This window comes from Varanus komodoensis, unplaced genomic scaffold (genome assembly GCF_004798865.1).
Source record: "Varanus komodoensis strain SLA01 unplaced genomic scaffold, ASM479886v1 scaffold34_3, whole genome shotgun sequence".
Lineage (NCBI taxonomy): Eukaryota > Metazoa > Chordata > Lepidosauria > Squamata > Varanidae > Varanus > Varanus komodoensis.
The window spans coordinates 77102-89307 of record NW_025335855.1 but is presented as its reverse complement, the minus strand read 5'-3'; the positions used below and the strand labels follow the sequence as shown (position 1 = coordinate 89307).

Here is a 12206-nt window from a genome sequence, read left to right as displayed (position 1 = left end):
CTCTCTAGCAAGTCAGCCGGTTCCTTCGGCGGCCCGTGTGCCGCAAAAGCTCTTCCCCGGACATGGTGCGGAGGGTGGCCGTCGTGGGAGCCGGCGTGAGCGGCCTGGCCTCCGTCAAATGCTGCCTGGACGAAGGGCTGGAGCCGACCTGCTTCGAGAGGAGCGACGGCATCGGCGGGGTGTGGCGGTTCACCGTAAGTGGCATGAACTCACTTTAAAACCCGAAAGGTGGCGGCAACGGGGGGGGGGGGGCGCTATAATCCTTGCGCAAAAGGAGGAGTGGGAACTTTGTTCTGCAAGCCTTCTGCTGGATGCCTCAGGGCGCTGCTAATCCCAGTTGCAGCTGTCCTGCCATTTCTTCCTTGGTAGAGCCTTTCCTGGAGAGTAGAAAGAAGGAAGAAGCGCTGGGAAAATGCAGGAGAGTTGCAAGGGGAAGAGGGCAAAGGCTGGACAGGCGCTGCATTCCCCGAACGAGGCGGGTGCTTGGGAACGGGGGCCAAAGGCTTTCCCCGAAATGCTCCTGCGAAGCACCAGCTGGCACAGCACAGCTGAGGCATCTCAATGCTTGGACAGGAGTTAGAAACCGGGGGGGGGGGGGGGGGGTGGCATTTCGGGAGAAGATTGGCCTGTACAGGAGGGAAGGGCTCCACTTGAACCCGAACAGAACCAGAATGCTGGCACTGGGAGAACGGCAGCAGGTGCAAGATGCTTCCGATTCAAGCGAAACCAGCCCTAGTGGATGAAGAGGGAGCGCTTCTGGTTGCCCGGATGTCAGAGAAAATTAGTTGCACATTTATGGCAGGACAGGATAATGAGTCAGAGAAGACCCAGTGCCCAGACCATAAGGTACACACATCTGGGGAGGGGTGCTCAGCTTCGGTGTTTTTATGCCCCTGCTGGGAGCCCCAGGGCCAAAACACGGGAGCTGGAATGCCTGGTTGTAGAGGAGAAGCTGGACAGAATGGACGTTACGGAAGCCTCGTGGAATGGAGAACAGTGGTGGCGTACGGTCCTTTCTGGATTGAAAACCCTGCAGGAAGGCCAGGAAAGGGCTCGCTGGAGGCAGCGTTGCCCTCCATGTGAAATTGGGCACAGAGTCCAGAAGACCTGGTCCTCTGTGGTGCGAAGACTTCCGCAGAAGCAGCAGGGTGGCCATTCCTGGCTCCAGGACTAACTTAGTCACAGAAATATGCTGCTGCCCCCTGAACCAGAGGGCTCGGGGGCAGGCACCAGAGAAAGGGGTGCCGTGACCCCGGGGAGCTTCAGCGACCCACACCTTGCTGGATAAACAGATATTCCAGCCTGACAGGCTCGGTTGCTCAGTGTCCTAAAGGACTGCCCTGGAGCAGTTGGTCTTGGAGCCATCCAAAGAGGAAGCATTCCTACATTTAACCCTAGGCAGGGCTGCCCAGGACGGGATGCAAGTGTTGAATCAATTGGAAACAGCGACCATGGTGCTATCGGAGGTGATACATGGTAGGGGTGGTACGAACGCTTCCAGAATCTGTCCCTCCAACAACCACAGACTCCTCTCATGTTCAGCCCCAGTCCTGCAAAATGAGCCGAGCCAAGAGGAAAGCTGCAGGTGTGCACGGACCCTGGCTGCACCACCAGCAACCTTCTCCGTCAGGTGTGGCCCCTCAAAAAGCAGCTCCAGGGCGTGGGCATCACGACCCTGCTCCAAGTGGCCATGGCATTTGTTGTATTCCACGCATTTATTGCAAGCCATCCCGAGACGTTTGTAGTCGACGGGTTAGAAAAGCTTTTAATAAAGAAAACAAAACAAATACATACGTTCTTGGAAGCTTCTGTGTGTGCTTATTTGAAACCCAGGATTTATTTAGTTTATTCATTTATTTGAGGCTTTTATACCCCGCCCTTCACAATGTCTCAGGGTGCCGATACAATAAATAAATAGGATACAGCATCAAAAAATTACAATAAATAAATAAAATCCAATCTTAAAACACTATTAATATTTAAGATAATGGGAAAATTAAAAGGGGTTGGCCTGGCACTGAAATGAAAAAAATCCTTTTCAGAATCCTTTCTATTTCCTTTAAGTATGGTATTTACATGAAGGTTGGGCAGTTCACAAGGATAAACTAGCAACATACAAAATCATAAAATGCAAGATCATAAAAACACCCTTTGCACATAAAAATGGTCAAAAGTGAGAGAGGGAAAACCAGTTTCGCAGCTTGGCTAAAAATGCACGGCACACAAGCAGTGCAGATATTCAAAAGGGGTGAACATGTTTTCATTTTGCTTTGTAACTGCTACGTTTGGACAGGAAATTCCAGAAAAGGGGAGGACCAGCGTTTACAGATCGGTGATAACCAACACCTCCAAAGAAATGACCTGTTTCAGCGACTTCCCGTTCCCGGAGGATTGGCCCAACTATATGCATCACTCTTCGCTCCTGCAGTACCTCAAGGACTACGCTGAGCAATTCCACCTCCTGGACCATATCCATTTCCAGGTGAGGGGGAAGCAGACAGGTGTTCTGCAAGGATCACAGCAGGACAATCCCCCAGCTCTGGCAAATCTTTCCCGTGCTTACGCGGAGCAGGAGTGTCCCCCTCTTCCTCTGTTTGGTCACAGCTGCGGTTTCACTGGCATCGTGCATGCATAATCGTGCCGGACAAATTTGTAAATTCTCAGGTAAAAGTGTAGGACGCTTCCCGGAAAGGGCAGCCTCGTGCAGAGCACACTGCAGAAATCTATTTCTCGCATTACTTGCTGCTGCTGCTTTAAAGGTACCTGTATCTTAAGATGCAGGTACGCCCACGTAGTGGAGGAGAGGTCACGAACGCAACAGTGCCAGGCAGAAAGGTGCTTTGGGCAGGAATTCAGTCCAGTTGCAGACTCACTGAACAGGAAATAAAAATGTTGATTGACTCTTTTGACCTTGTACTTTCACCACTCCTTTTTTTAATAAGCTTTATTTGAGAAATTATAATCCTAAAAAACAAAAAGAAAACTACAAACAACATCCATCATCAAAAACATTGAGCCCACTGGGTCAGCCCCCACACCCTTCTTTTTCCGTTTATGATGACTTAAAAACATATTTAAATCTATGCAAAGTCCCGTTTCTCTAGCCAATAATAAAGAGTCCCAAGTTTGATAGAAGTCAGTATCTTCCTTCTCCTTCAATGATAAAGTCAATCTATCCATTTCTACACAGTTCAGGATCTTTTTTAGAATCAGTTCGTAGGTGGGTGGTTCTTCACTTTTCCAGTGTTGAGCGAATGCAATCCTCGCCGCAGTGATTACATGCAAAATCAAATACATTTCTTGTTTACTAATGTCCTCCAGCATAATACCTAATAAAAAAAACTTCAAGTTTAAAAGCTAAGGATTTTTGTAACATTTCCTCGAGCCATTTATGTATTTTAATCCAATACTTTTTCACGTTATCGCAAGTCCCCCACATATGATAAAAAGTACCCAATTTATATTTACATTTCCAACATCCATTTGACATATTTGGAAACATCTTAGCTAATCTATTTGGCGACAGACGCCATCTATAAAACATTTTATACAAGTTTTCTTTGTATGAAGTTGCTAATGTTACCTTAACATTTCTCTCCCACAGCTTTTGTCACTGTTCCAATTCAATATTATATCCAAAATTTTGTTCCCACGTTATCATAGTTTCCTTAACCTGTTCGTCTTCTATTTTCCTATCAAGTAAGAAGTCATATAATCTTCTAATCATTTTCTCATCTGATTTAAGCATCACTTGATCCAACGCTGTTAAGTCCTTATAAAAACCCCACACTTTACAATCTTCAGCATATCTCGATTGCATCTGCACCTTATGCCAACAAGAGATATCAGCTCCGTTCTTGTGTTTCTTGATTCAACTTCAGTCCTCCATCCTTATCCAAAATGTCATCATATCTTATAATCCCAATGCATTTGGATTCACAAAAGCTTCCATGGGCGAAAGCCATCTTGGTAATTTATTATAGAGTTTTATCTTTAACTTTTCCCACACCAACATTAATGATTTTCTAATATAGTGACTTAGTAAAGAGCCATGTGACTTAGCCTTCTCATACCACACGCAAGCGTGCCAGCCCATTTGCAAATCATGCCCTTCAAGATACAAAATTCTCTTATTTCTTAAAGTTATCCATTCTTTTAGCCATGCTAAAACAGAAGCTTGATAATACAACATCCAATCAGGGAGACCAAAACCCCCATTCTCTTTAGCTTCCTGACGTATTTTTAATTTAATCCTTGGTTTCTTCTTTCTCTGTATAAATCTTGAAATTTTAAATGTTAAATCATCAAAGAAATTTTTATCAATTTTTATGGGAATCATTTGAAATAAAAACAGAAGCTTTGGTAAGGTATTCATTTCACCACTCCGGACTAACGATTGCTGAGGGGCAGCAGAGTGACTGCAGTGGAACTGGGATTTTTCCCTGGGGACCTTCCATCCCGTTTTTAATTCCCATTCTTTTCCACGGAGAATCTCAACCCCTCTCCCACCCTGCAACAGATGCACACGGTGTACAGCAAACCTTGGGGGAGACGCTCTGTAATGACACTTGTTGCTTTGTTCTGTTTTGGGGGCTTCTGCCAGACCACCGTCTGCAGCATCAGGAAACATCCAGACTTCACAGCTACTGGGCAATGGCTGGTTTGCACGGAAACAAACGGGCTGCTGGAATCAGCTGTTTTTGATGCCGTTATGGTTTGCAGCGGCCGTTACAAGGATCTTAATTTTCCACTTGGTTCTTTTCCTGGTAAGTTTCGAACGTGGTCTTTAAATGCACACATGATTATTCTCACACAGGGTCAGAGCAAAAGAAATTTGCACTGAAAATCTGCAGGGGGACCAGACAGGTGAGCTCGACCTGAGGGGACAGAAGGAAAGGTTAGGCAGGTGGACGCCAAGGTGGCTCAGCACCCCCCACTGCAGCTTTCTCCCCCAGTCATGGAAAAGGATACGGGGAGCCATCCCAACCAGCAGGGCCTCTTCCCTTTTCCAGGCCCCAGGCCCATGTCAAGTGAATCACCCGCCCAGCACCTTGCCTGGGGATCAAATGAAATCCGGGGGGCCAGCCTCGCCCCCTGGTGCTGTTTGGCCTCGGGAGGGCTGGGGGGCATCCAGCCCTCCCCCCAAGCTGGTCCTCTCTGTCACTGAGCCCTGCCAGGTCCCCCTCCAGCTGCCCTCCCACACACCAGTGCCCGCAGCCCCGTCATGCTGGCTTCGGGCATTTCAAACACCCCGTCTAGCTTGGTCCTCATGTTGCTGAGATGCGGCTGCTGTCAGGCCAGAGAGCCCTGGCAGCTGTCCTCTTCCGAGGCGTTGCCTCAGGCATCGATCCTGATTGTCCCCAGGCCAAGGAAGACGAGATGGACGATCCAGCACAACGTTCTGCCCCACACCCCGGTGAAATGATTGTGACCAGCACGGCTGCTCAAGGGAGTTGTGGGCAGCTGGGAGAGGATATCTGCTGGATTTCATGCTCCGGGGACCAGAATACCTGGCAGCCGCGGCCATCACCGTATGCAGAACCAAGCCCATTTGCAGCTGGGCTGATGGAGTTCTGTCAGAGCACTGCCGGCTCGGAGAAGTGGCCACCCTGGTCCAGCATCCAGTTTCTGAGAGGGGACAGACAAATGCCCCTGGAGAGCTGGCAAGCAGGGCACGGAGAGGGGCTGGACCCTCCTCGGCTCACCTGCAAAGAGGCATCCTACCTCTCACCCCAGAAATTCCACTGAGCTGGCGGATGGCTGTTGCTGAAGCAGAGGGATTCAGGAGCTGCCTCACAGGCTCGGGGCTTCCCTTAGCCCTTGAGACGCGAGCACAGGAATGCCGGACCCAAACGGGAATGCCCTTGAGTACCACAGGTGGTAATAAGGAAAAAAATCAGGTAGAGAATGTCACAGGAAACACACGTAGATGCGGTTCCCTTTTTCCCCCACAGGGATTGAAAACTTTAAAGGCCGCTACATGCACAGCTGGGAATATAGAGATCCAAAAGGGACTGAAGGGAAAAACGTCCTCGTTATTGGTGCCGGGAATACCGGAGGGGATGTCGCTGTGGAGCTGAGCCACACGGCCGCCAAGGTACCCCCCTTCGTGAAGAAATGGCTGCTCGGGGGAGTGAGCGAGACAAGCGCCCTCTCACCGTGGGGAAGCGATAACCGCGACGGAACCATCCATTCGCGCGGTCCTGTGCCATGGCAATGACACCACCAACGGATGCACTGCTACTTTCGGGGCAATTGCTCCCCCGTTGCGCCACCCTGCTGCCCCTCGCAAATATGAGGGGAGGTTTGCACTTGCTTGTGTCCATGGCCTCCGCTTCCCGGGAGGCACACGCACCCTCAGACCTCTCTGTCCTGGACCTCGTGGTTTCCTCTCTTGCCTTGTTAGGGCTCCTGCCCAAGAGATGGTGCCTGGCTCTGCAAGGAGGAGAGGGGCCTCGGTGTGCTTGTGGACGTGTTTCTGATGTTCTCCAGTATAAGGAGGGGTATACACTGGAGGCCAGAATAGATTCCGTAGGTGCATCCTGCACCTGCAAGAAGGTGTTGCAGCCCACCTTTCCGTGATAGGATGCCTAAGGTGGCCTACATCATGAATCCTCAGCACCTGTTCCCCCTCACCTGAAGTCTCTTGCCTTCATAGTAAGTGTCAAAACTCAAGATAAGGGCAGATCCAGGCACACAGCTCCCAGTAAAAGCAAATGCTGCCAATTGAGTGTTAAGGCAAAGTGGAGTCACGCAATTCTTTGCTGCAAGGACTTCTAAAGACTGGATGCTAACATCACATTCCCCAAGCATTTCTCTTAGCTCTCCATCAGACAATGGCTATTTTCTTGCTTTCAGTGCAGGAATAATCATGAAATTGCTTGACCCTGCAAATGAGTTGGGCCAGCTGAAGCCCTCTGCCATGGAGCCCCTACACCAGACGGGTCGGCCGAAGGCCTCAAAGTACTTGCTGAGTAGTTGGTGGTCCCCAGAAACGCTCTCCTTGCTTCTGAATCCCTTCCAGGTCTTTCTCAGCACCAGAACTGGGACGTGGGTGTTAAGCCGCATCTCCAGGGCTGGCTGGCCTTTTGACATGGCTTTCTCAACGCGTCTCAGCGGGATCATTCAGAAGCTCCTTCCAGCAGAGCTCATACTGAAGAGGATGCTGCCAAGGATATGCAATAGGTGGTTTAACCATGAGAACTACGGCCTGGTCCCCTCCCAAAGGTAATTCCCTTGTGCAGGAATGATGCTGCTTGCGCTGAAATCACAGGAGCTGAAGCTCGTGGGATTAGCCCAGCCATGCTAGGAGATGGCTGACCCCCGTGTGTGTGGCGAGAGGAGGAATTATTCCCAATGCATCCCGAGCAAACTTCCCTTCTCCAAAAGAACTACCTTTCTTGTAAAACCCCAGCCAGCTCTGTGACAAACTAAAGATGCTTGCTGGCCACCTTGCTTTTCCCGGCTGATCTTTCTGGAGAACGACTTTTCTGAAGAACAGCCATTTGCTAAAATACCATTAATCAGGAGTTTATTTCTCCTGGATTTACCAAGATATTCTAGTTGTGCATAGATAAAGCAAAGTTTGGGCTAGATCAGCCTTTTCAGGCCAGCATGGACGTAACACAGGCTCTCGCCCTGCCATGGCAAAGCGACCATCACTCCCAGGGGACTGTCACTCAGACACCCTCCTGGTAAACCGTCTCGCCCAGGAGGACAAATTGCCCAACTAAAGGGGGTGTGGATCTTTTCATCGTTCAAAAACATGCACACATCGTTCCTTAACGGTGAAAGGGGGCGTCCCGGATAAAGAGGGTCGGTGCAACACGCACGGTCCAGCGGCATTTCTCCTCCCTGGGTCACAGGCCATGGCTATCTGTAATCGTGAATGACGAGCTGCCCAGCTGCATCCTCCGTGGGGCCGTGGTGGTGAAGCCAAACGTGAGAAGGTTCACTGAGGCGGCGGCGATCTTTGAGGATGGGACGGTCGAGGAGAACATCGATCTGGTCGTCTTCGCCACGGGTTATGCGGCATCATTTCCCTTCCTGGAGGAGTCCGTCCACGATGTCTGTAAACGCAGTGTGTCCCTTTATAAGCAGGTCTTCCCTCCACAGCTGGAGAGGCCCACGCTGGCTTTCATTGGCTTCATAGCAGTCACTGGGTCCATCCTGCCGGCAGCAGAACTTCAGGCTCGCTGGGTCACGAGAGTCTTTAATGGTGAGGAATAAGCTGGAGACAAAGAACTCTCGCCTTGGCTCATTGTAAAGTCCGATCGCTTTGTTCGTTATGATTTCCGGCACTGCAGCGCAGGAGTAGCCCACCTCTCTTCCTCCTGCGAGGGGCCCCATCCAGCTTACAAGGCTGACCTCCACTCTCTTTAAGACTCGCAGGCGGACAGTCCATGACTGGAAGAACAGCGCCTTGGGTTGGGAAGGAGAGCCATTCACCTTTGTGGCTGTCTTGCTGCTCAGATCCGGAGCCCTCACCCCACCCCACCCCACCCCCATTGCCCATACGAAGCTGACCCACAATTGTGGCTAATCTGGCCCTTACCTGTAGTTCTGTTAATTTATGCTTCCAGGAAATTCTTTCTGCAGCCACGGTAGTGACTAAAGAGGTTGGTAGCCGCTCATAAAGTAAAACATAAATGATTTAATGGTGCAATAAACAAACCTCTAGGAGTCTAAGTGAATGCAAGGCTGGAGTCTTATAGACATAGTTCCCGCATCAGTCCCCTTGGAGCTGAGTAGCGTGTGTCTAAAGATTTGGGTGTGATACATCCAGGCATTGTCTAGTATCGTTACCCAAGCTCGTTCAAGGTTTATGCCACTTATTTTCTTGTACTCAGGGTCAAACAAACTACCTACAGTGAAAAAGATGATGCGTGCAGTTGCTAAACAGGAGAAGGAGCTTCTTAAAAAGTAAGAAATGCTTCAGATTCTTGTACATAATATACTGAACACTGTAATTATGCGTATCAATATGCTAAAAGAAAGCACTTGAAATCAGGGACCAAAAGCACGTCTGGCTAAGTTCCGGCGGGGATACAAGCAACACCTGGAAAGAGGAAGGTGAGTGCATGAAATTCCAGGGAAAAACTTTAGTAAATTAAGACAGCCATTGAATATGTACGTACTCAGTGGGACTTCCTTCCCACTGAGTATAAGATTGTGTAAGATTGAACTGTAACTCTCCTTTCCCAGTAACCTCCTTTATACCTTTTCTGTACGTGGCTTCTATTGCATCCTCATGCCTCTCACATGCGGTTGCTCGCAGGTGCTTTGGATGACAAAGTCAGCCACCAATTTCCATCCAGTTTTAAGAGCACTTTAATGAGGTTTTGGAATGAGGGAAGTCTGGGTGCCAGGAGAAATTCTCTCTTCGTGCCGTTTCGTTATTCTGCTGCGTCACCGGGCCACCTAGAGGTTTGGTAGCGGAGAGGAACATGGGAACTCCCCTCTTAACTATGCAGGGAGACTGGAAATGGAAAGAGCCAAGGGTTTGCAGGAAAGGTTAAGCCGCGGGGATCAGGAGGAGGGAGCCTCCATTACCTTCCTTCTGCACTCCTGTGGGTGCTGGGCCTCCTGCGGCACTGCAGGGGATTCCGGGAAAGTTCACAGACCTCGAAGGTACAAACTGCGCCAAGCCAAATAAAGTCAGGAAGCAGGGGACGGCCAAGCCCACATTGGCCAGGAGGAGGGTAGTCCGATGAATGCCCCCTAACCTCTCCAACCATTCCAGGGCGCATCAGCCCAGCTTTGCAAACCCTTTCAGGCTCTTTCCTTCAAGATGGGTTCCGATTTCTGATTTCAGGGAGCAATGGCAGGGTGTGGGGCACAGCATAGAAATGGCTCCAGAGAGTATGTCAGAAGAGGAGCCTCGGCAGGTCCGAGCAGTGAAGCCCTTCCTTCCTGCCAAGCGTATCCCGCAAATGACCCCTGCGTGCTCCTGCCAGCCCCTTTCCACGTTCAGGAGCAAACGCCTCAACAGGCCGTCATCACCCATGCCGAGCCACAAAACTCAGCCGGGCTTGTGTGCAACGTTCTCACCGTTCCACTTCCTTTTCTACTTCAGGAATATTCCCAGTGACAAAGCAAGGTCAGGTTACGTGGTCTACATGGATGACATCGCAAGCTGCTTTGGCGTCAAACCGAACATGACACTGCTCTTCCTATCAGACCCCAAACTGGCCTTGTCCGTTCTCTTTGGACCCTGCACTTCTTACCAATACCGCCTGAACGGACCGGGGAAGTGGCATAAAGCCAGAGAGAAAATCCTGACCCAGTGGGACAGAGTTCTGAAGCCCCTGAAGACCCGGGTCGTAGATGCCTCCCCCCGACACCCCAAGGCTCCTTGCTGGCTGAAAGTCCTTGCATGGTCCGTGTTCCTTGGGACCGCCATGCTCATTTTTAAATGCCCATCTGCTTCATGGTTGCCCAGGATAAAGTGAAGCGAGAGATGCCCTTTACAGATCACAGCCGTTCCAGGTTAGTGCTGTAATCACAGCTGTGGTGTGCGCATTTGAATACCACATTGGTTTCAGAAAGCTGATCATGACATGGAGACGGTGCTATTCAAGGGCTCGCACAGAAGCTGCACAGATGTTCTTTTGCTGTGTGGGTTCTAAAGGCTTGGGAAACAGATGTTTCAATTGCCATGTGATCTGACTGGATCAATATGAAGCCCCCGTTTCTGTTTTCATGATCTGTTTCACTGTGCAGGTGACCTGTACGTTCGCCAATGCAATCCTATACACGTTTCTTCAGAAATAAGTCTCATTATATGCAGTGGGGCTTAATCCCAGGTTCATTAAGGGTGGAAGTCTAATAGTCTGGCAGTGTAGAAATGTTGAGCTTCAGGGAGACAGCAGCTCAACGTCTTTGCAACCAAGAGCTTTTTTACACAAAGTATGTACGATATTCCCTACCCACGGTTATTTACGGGTTCTTCGGATGACATTGTGCCCCTCCAGATTTTCTTCTGTTTCCTGCGAAAGAAAATGCTATTTCTAGTTGTGTATTAGTTCTCTTCTTCTCTATCACAGTACCACCTAAAGGTTAGGTAGGGGAAGAGCAGAAAAGGTAAAGCTCCTGGTTTTGAGCTCAGATCCCCATCCTGAGACAAAACCAAAAGAAGAAACAGCAGATTAACAGCCTTAAGTAAAAATGTTCCGAATATTTCACATTGCCTCATGTTTGCTTGCTGGTCTGTGACTATAATAAAGAGAACTTCAGTTTCACCTCCCCCTTTACCCTTCCCAATAGCTCATCAGATCCAGACAGGCCGCTGGCTCATTGATCTTTTCTTCTTTCTAATAGCTGCTGGTTATAAATTGTAAAAATAGAATTTAAACTTAAAATTTAATAAAGGTATTTAATAGGAATTGAGATTCATCAACCTCATTTCACTGGAGAATAAGTATCTACCCACAGCGTGGTTGGATCTTCAATTGCCGCCAGTAACAAATAAGCTTGATTAGGAAACCCTTTCATTTTACCCGTCTTCTGATAGCTATCCAGACAAATCAAAGTAAAATTTAAAGGTCTTGGGCAACTGTTTGGTGCCACTGAGTTGCCGAGAGCAGCCACGAGCCCCTGTGAACCGAGCCCAGCCAAGGCAGGTCACTTCCGACCTGTAAAAGCGTGTGATGCCTGCAGGCACTCACTCGACTAAACTTAAAAAGAAGGAAATGCACACCTATGGGGTGAGGGGAGGGGAGGGGAGGGGAGGGGGAGACCGCTGGATCCGGGCGTCGTGGGAAGGCAAGACTCCCTGGAGGAGCCAATAATGCTAGGCAAAGGCGGAGGAGGAGGAGGAGGAGGAAGGGCCAAGAGAAAGTTCGACTCCATCAAAGGGCACTTCGGAGGGCGATCATCCATGGGGTCTGCCAAGCTCCCCGGGCGGCACGTAACCACCGGAGGCTTCCGACGGCGGGCAGTCCCAGGGCGGAGGAGAGCAGCGAGAACAGCACCGCGATGGAGCAGGAGGGAGGAGGCGATTCCGCTGCGAGGAGGCGGAAGCAGGAGCACTTTCGTCCAGCTCAGCGCGCGAGCCCGAGCCGCGCAAGGGCCCCGCGGCCCGCCGGACGCCCCCGCTCGCCCGGCAGCCGCTCCTCCGCCCGGCCCAGCTCGGCCCGCAGCCCGGGAAGGGCGCTGCCGCGGGGGGCGCCCGCCACGCCACGCCACGCGCTCCGCGGAGCCCCGGG

General features: G+C 50.3%; 1 protein-coding gene across 1 annotated transcript; it reads left to right on the top strand.

Moving 5' to 3' along the window:
- Positions 1-11384, top strand: LOC123028000 (dimethylaniline monooxygenase [N-oxide-forming] 4-like). Its single transcript, XM_044439404.1, has 8 exons — positions 1-194; positions 2294-2482; positions 4604-4766; positions 5955-6097; positions 7025-7227; positions 7866-8218; positions 8850-8922; positions 10076-11384. Exons 1-8 carry the CDS (start codon positions 63-65, stop codon positions 10449-10451), a joined length of 1632 nt encoding a protein of 543 aa, XP_044295339.1. The 5' UTR covers positions 1-62; the 3' UTR covers positions 10452-11384.
- The last annotated feature ends 822 nt before the right edge of the window (positions 11385-12206 follow it).

Coding starts and splice junctions, on each gene's coding strand:
- LOC123028000 (XM_044439404.1), top strand. CDS start 63: ATGGTGCGGAGGGTGGCCGTCGTGGGAGCCGGCGTGAGCGGCCTGGCC. Junction 4,767..5,954: donor TCCACTTGGTTCTTTTCCTG/GTAAGTTTCGAA, acceptor TTTCCCCCACAG/GGATTGAAAACTTTAAAGGC. Junction 8,923..10,075: donor GAGAAGGAGCTTCTTAAAAA/GTAAGAAATGCT, acceptor TTTCTACTTCAG/GAATATTCCCAGTGACAAAG.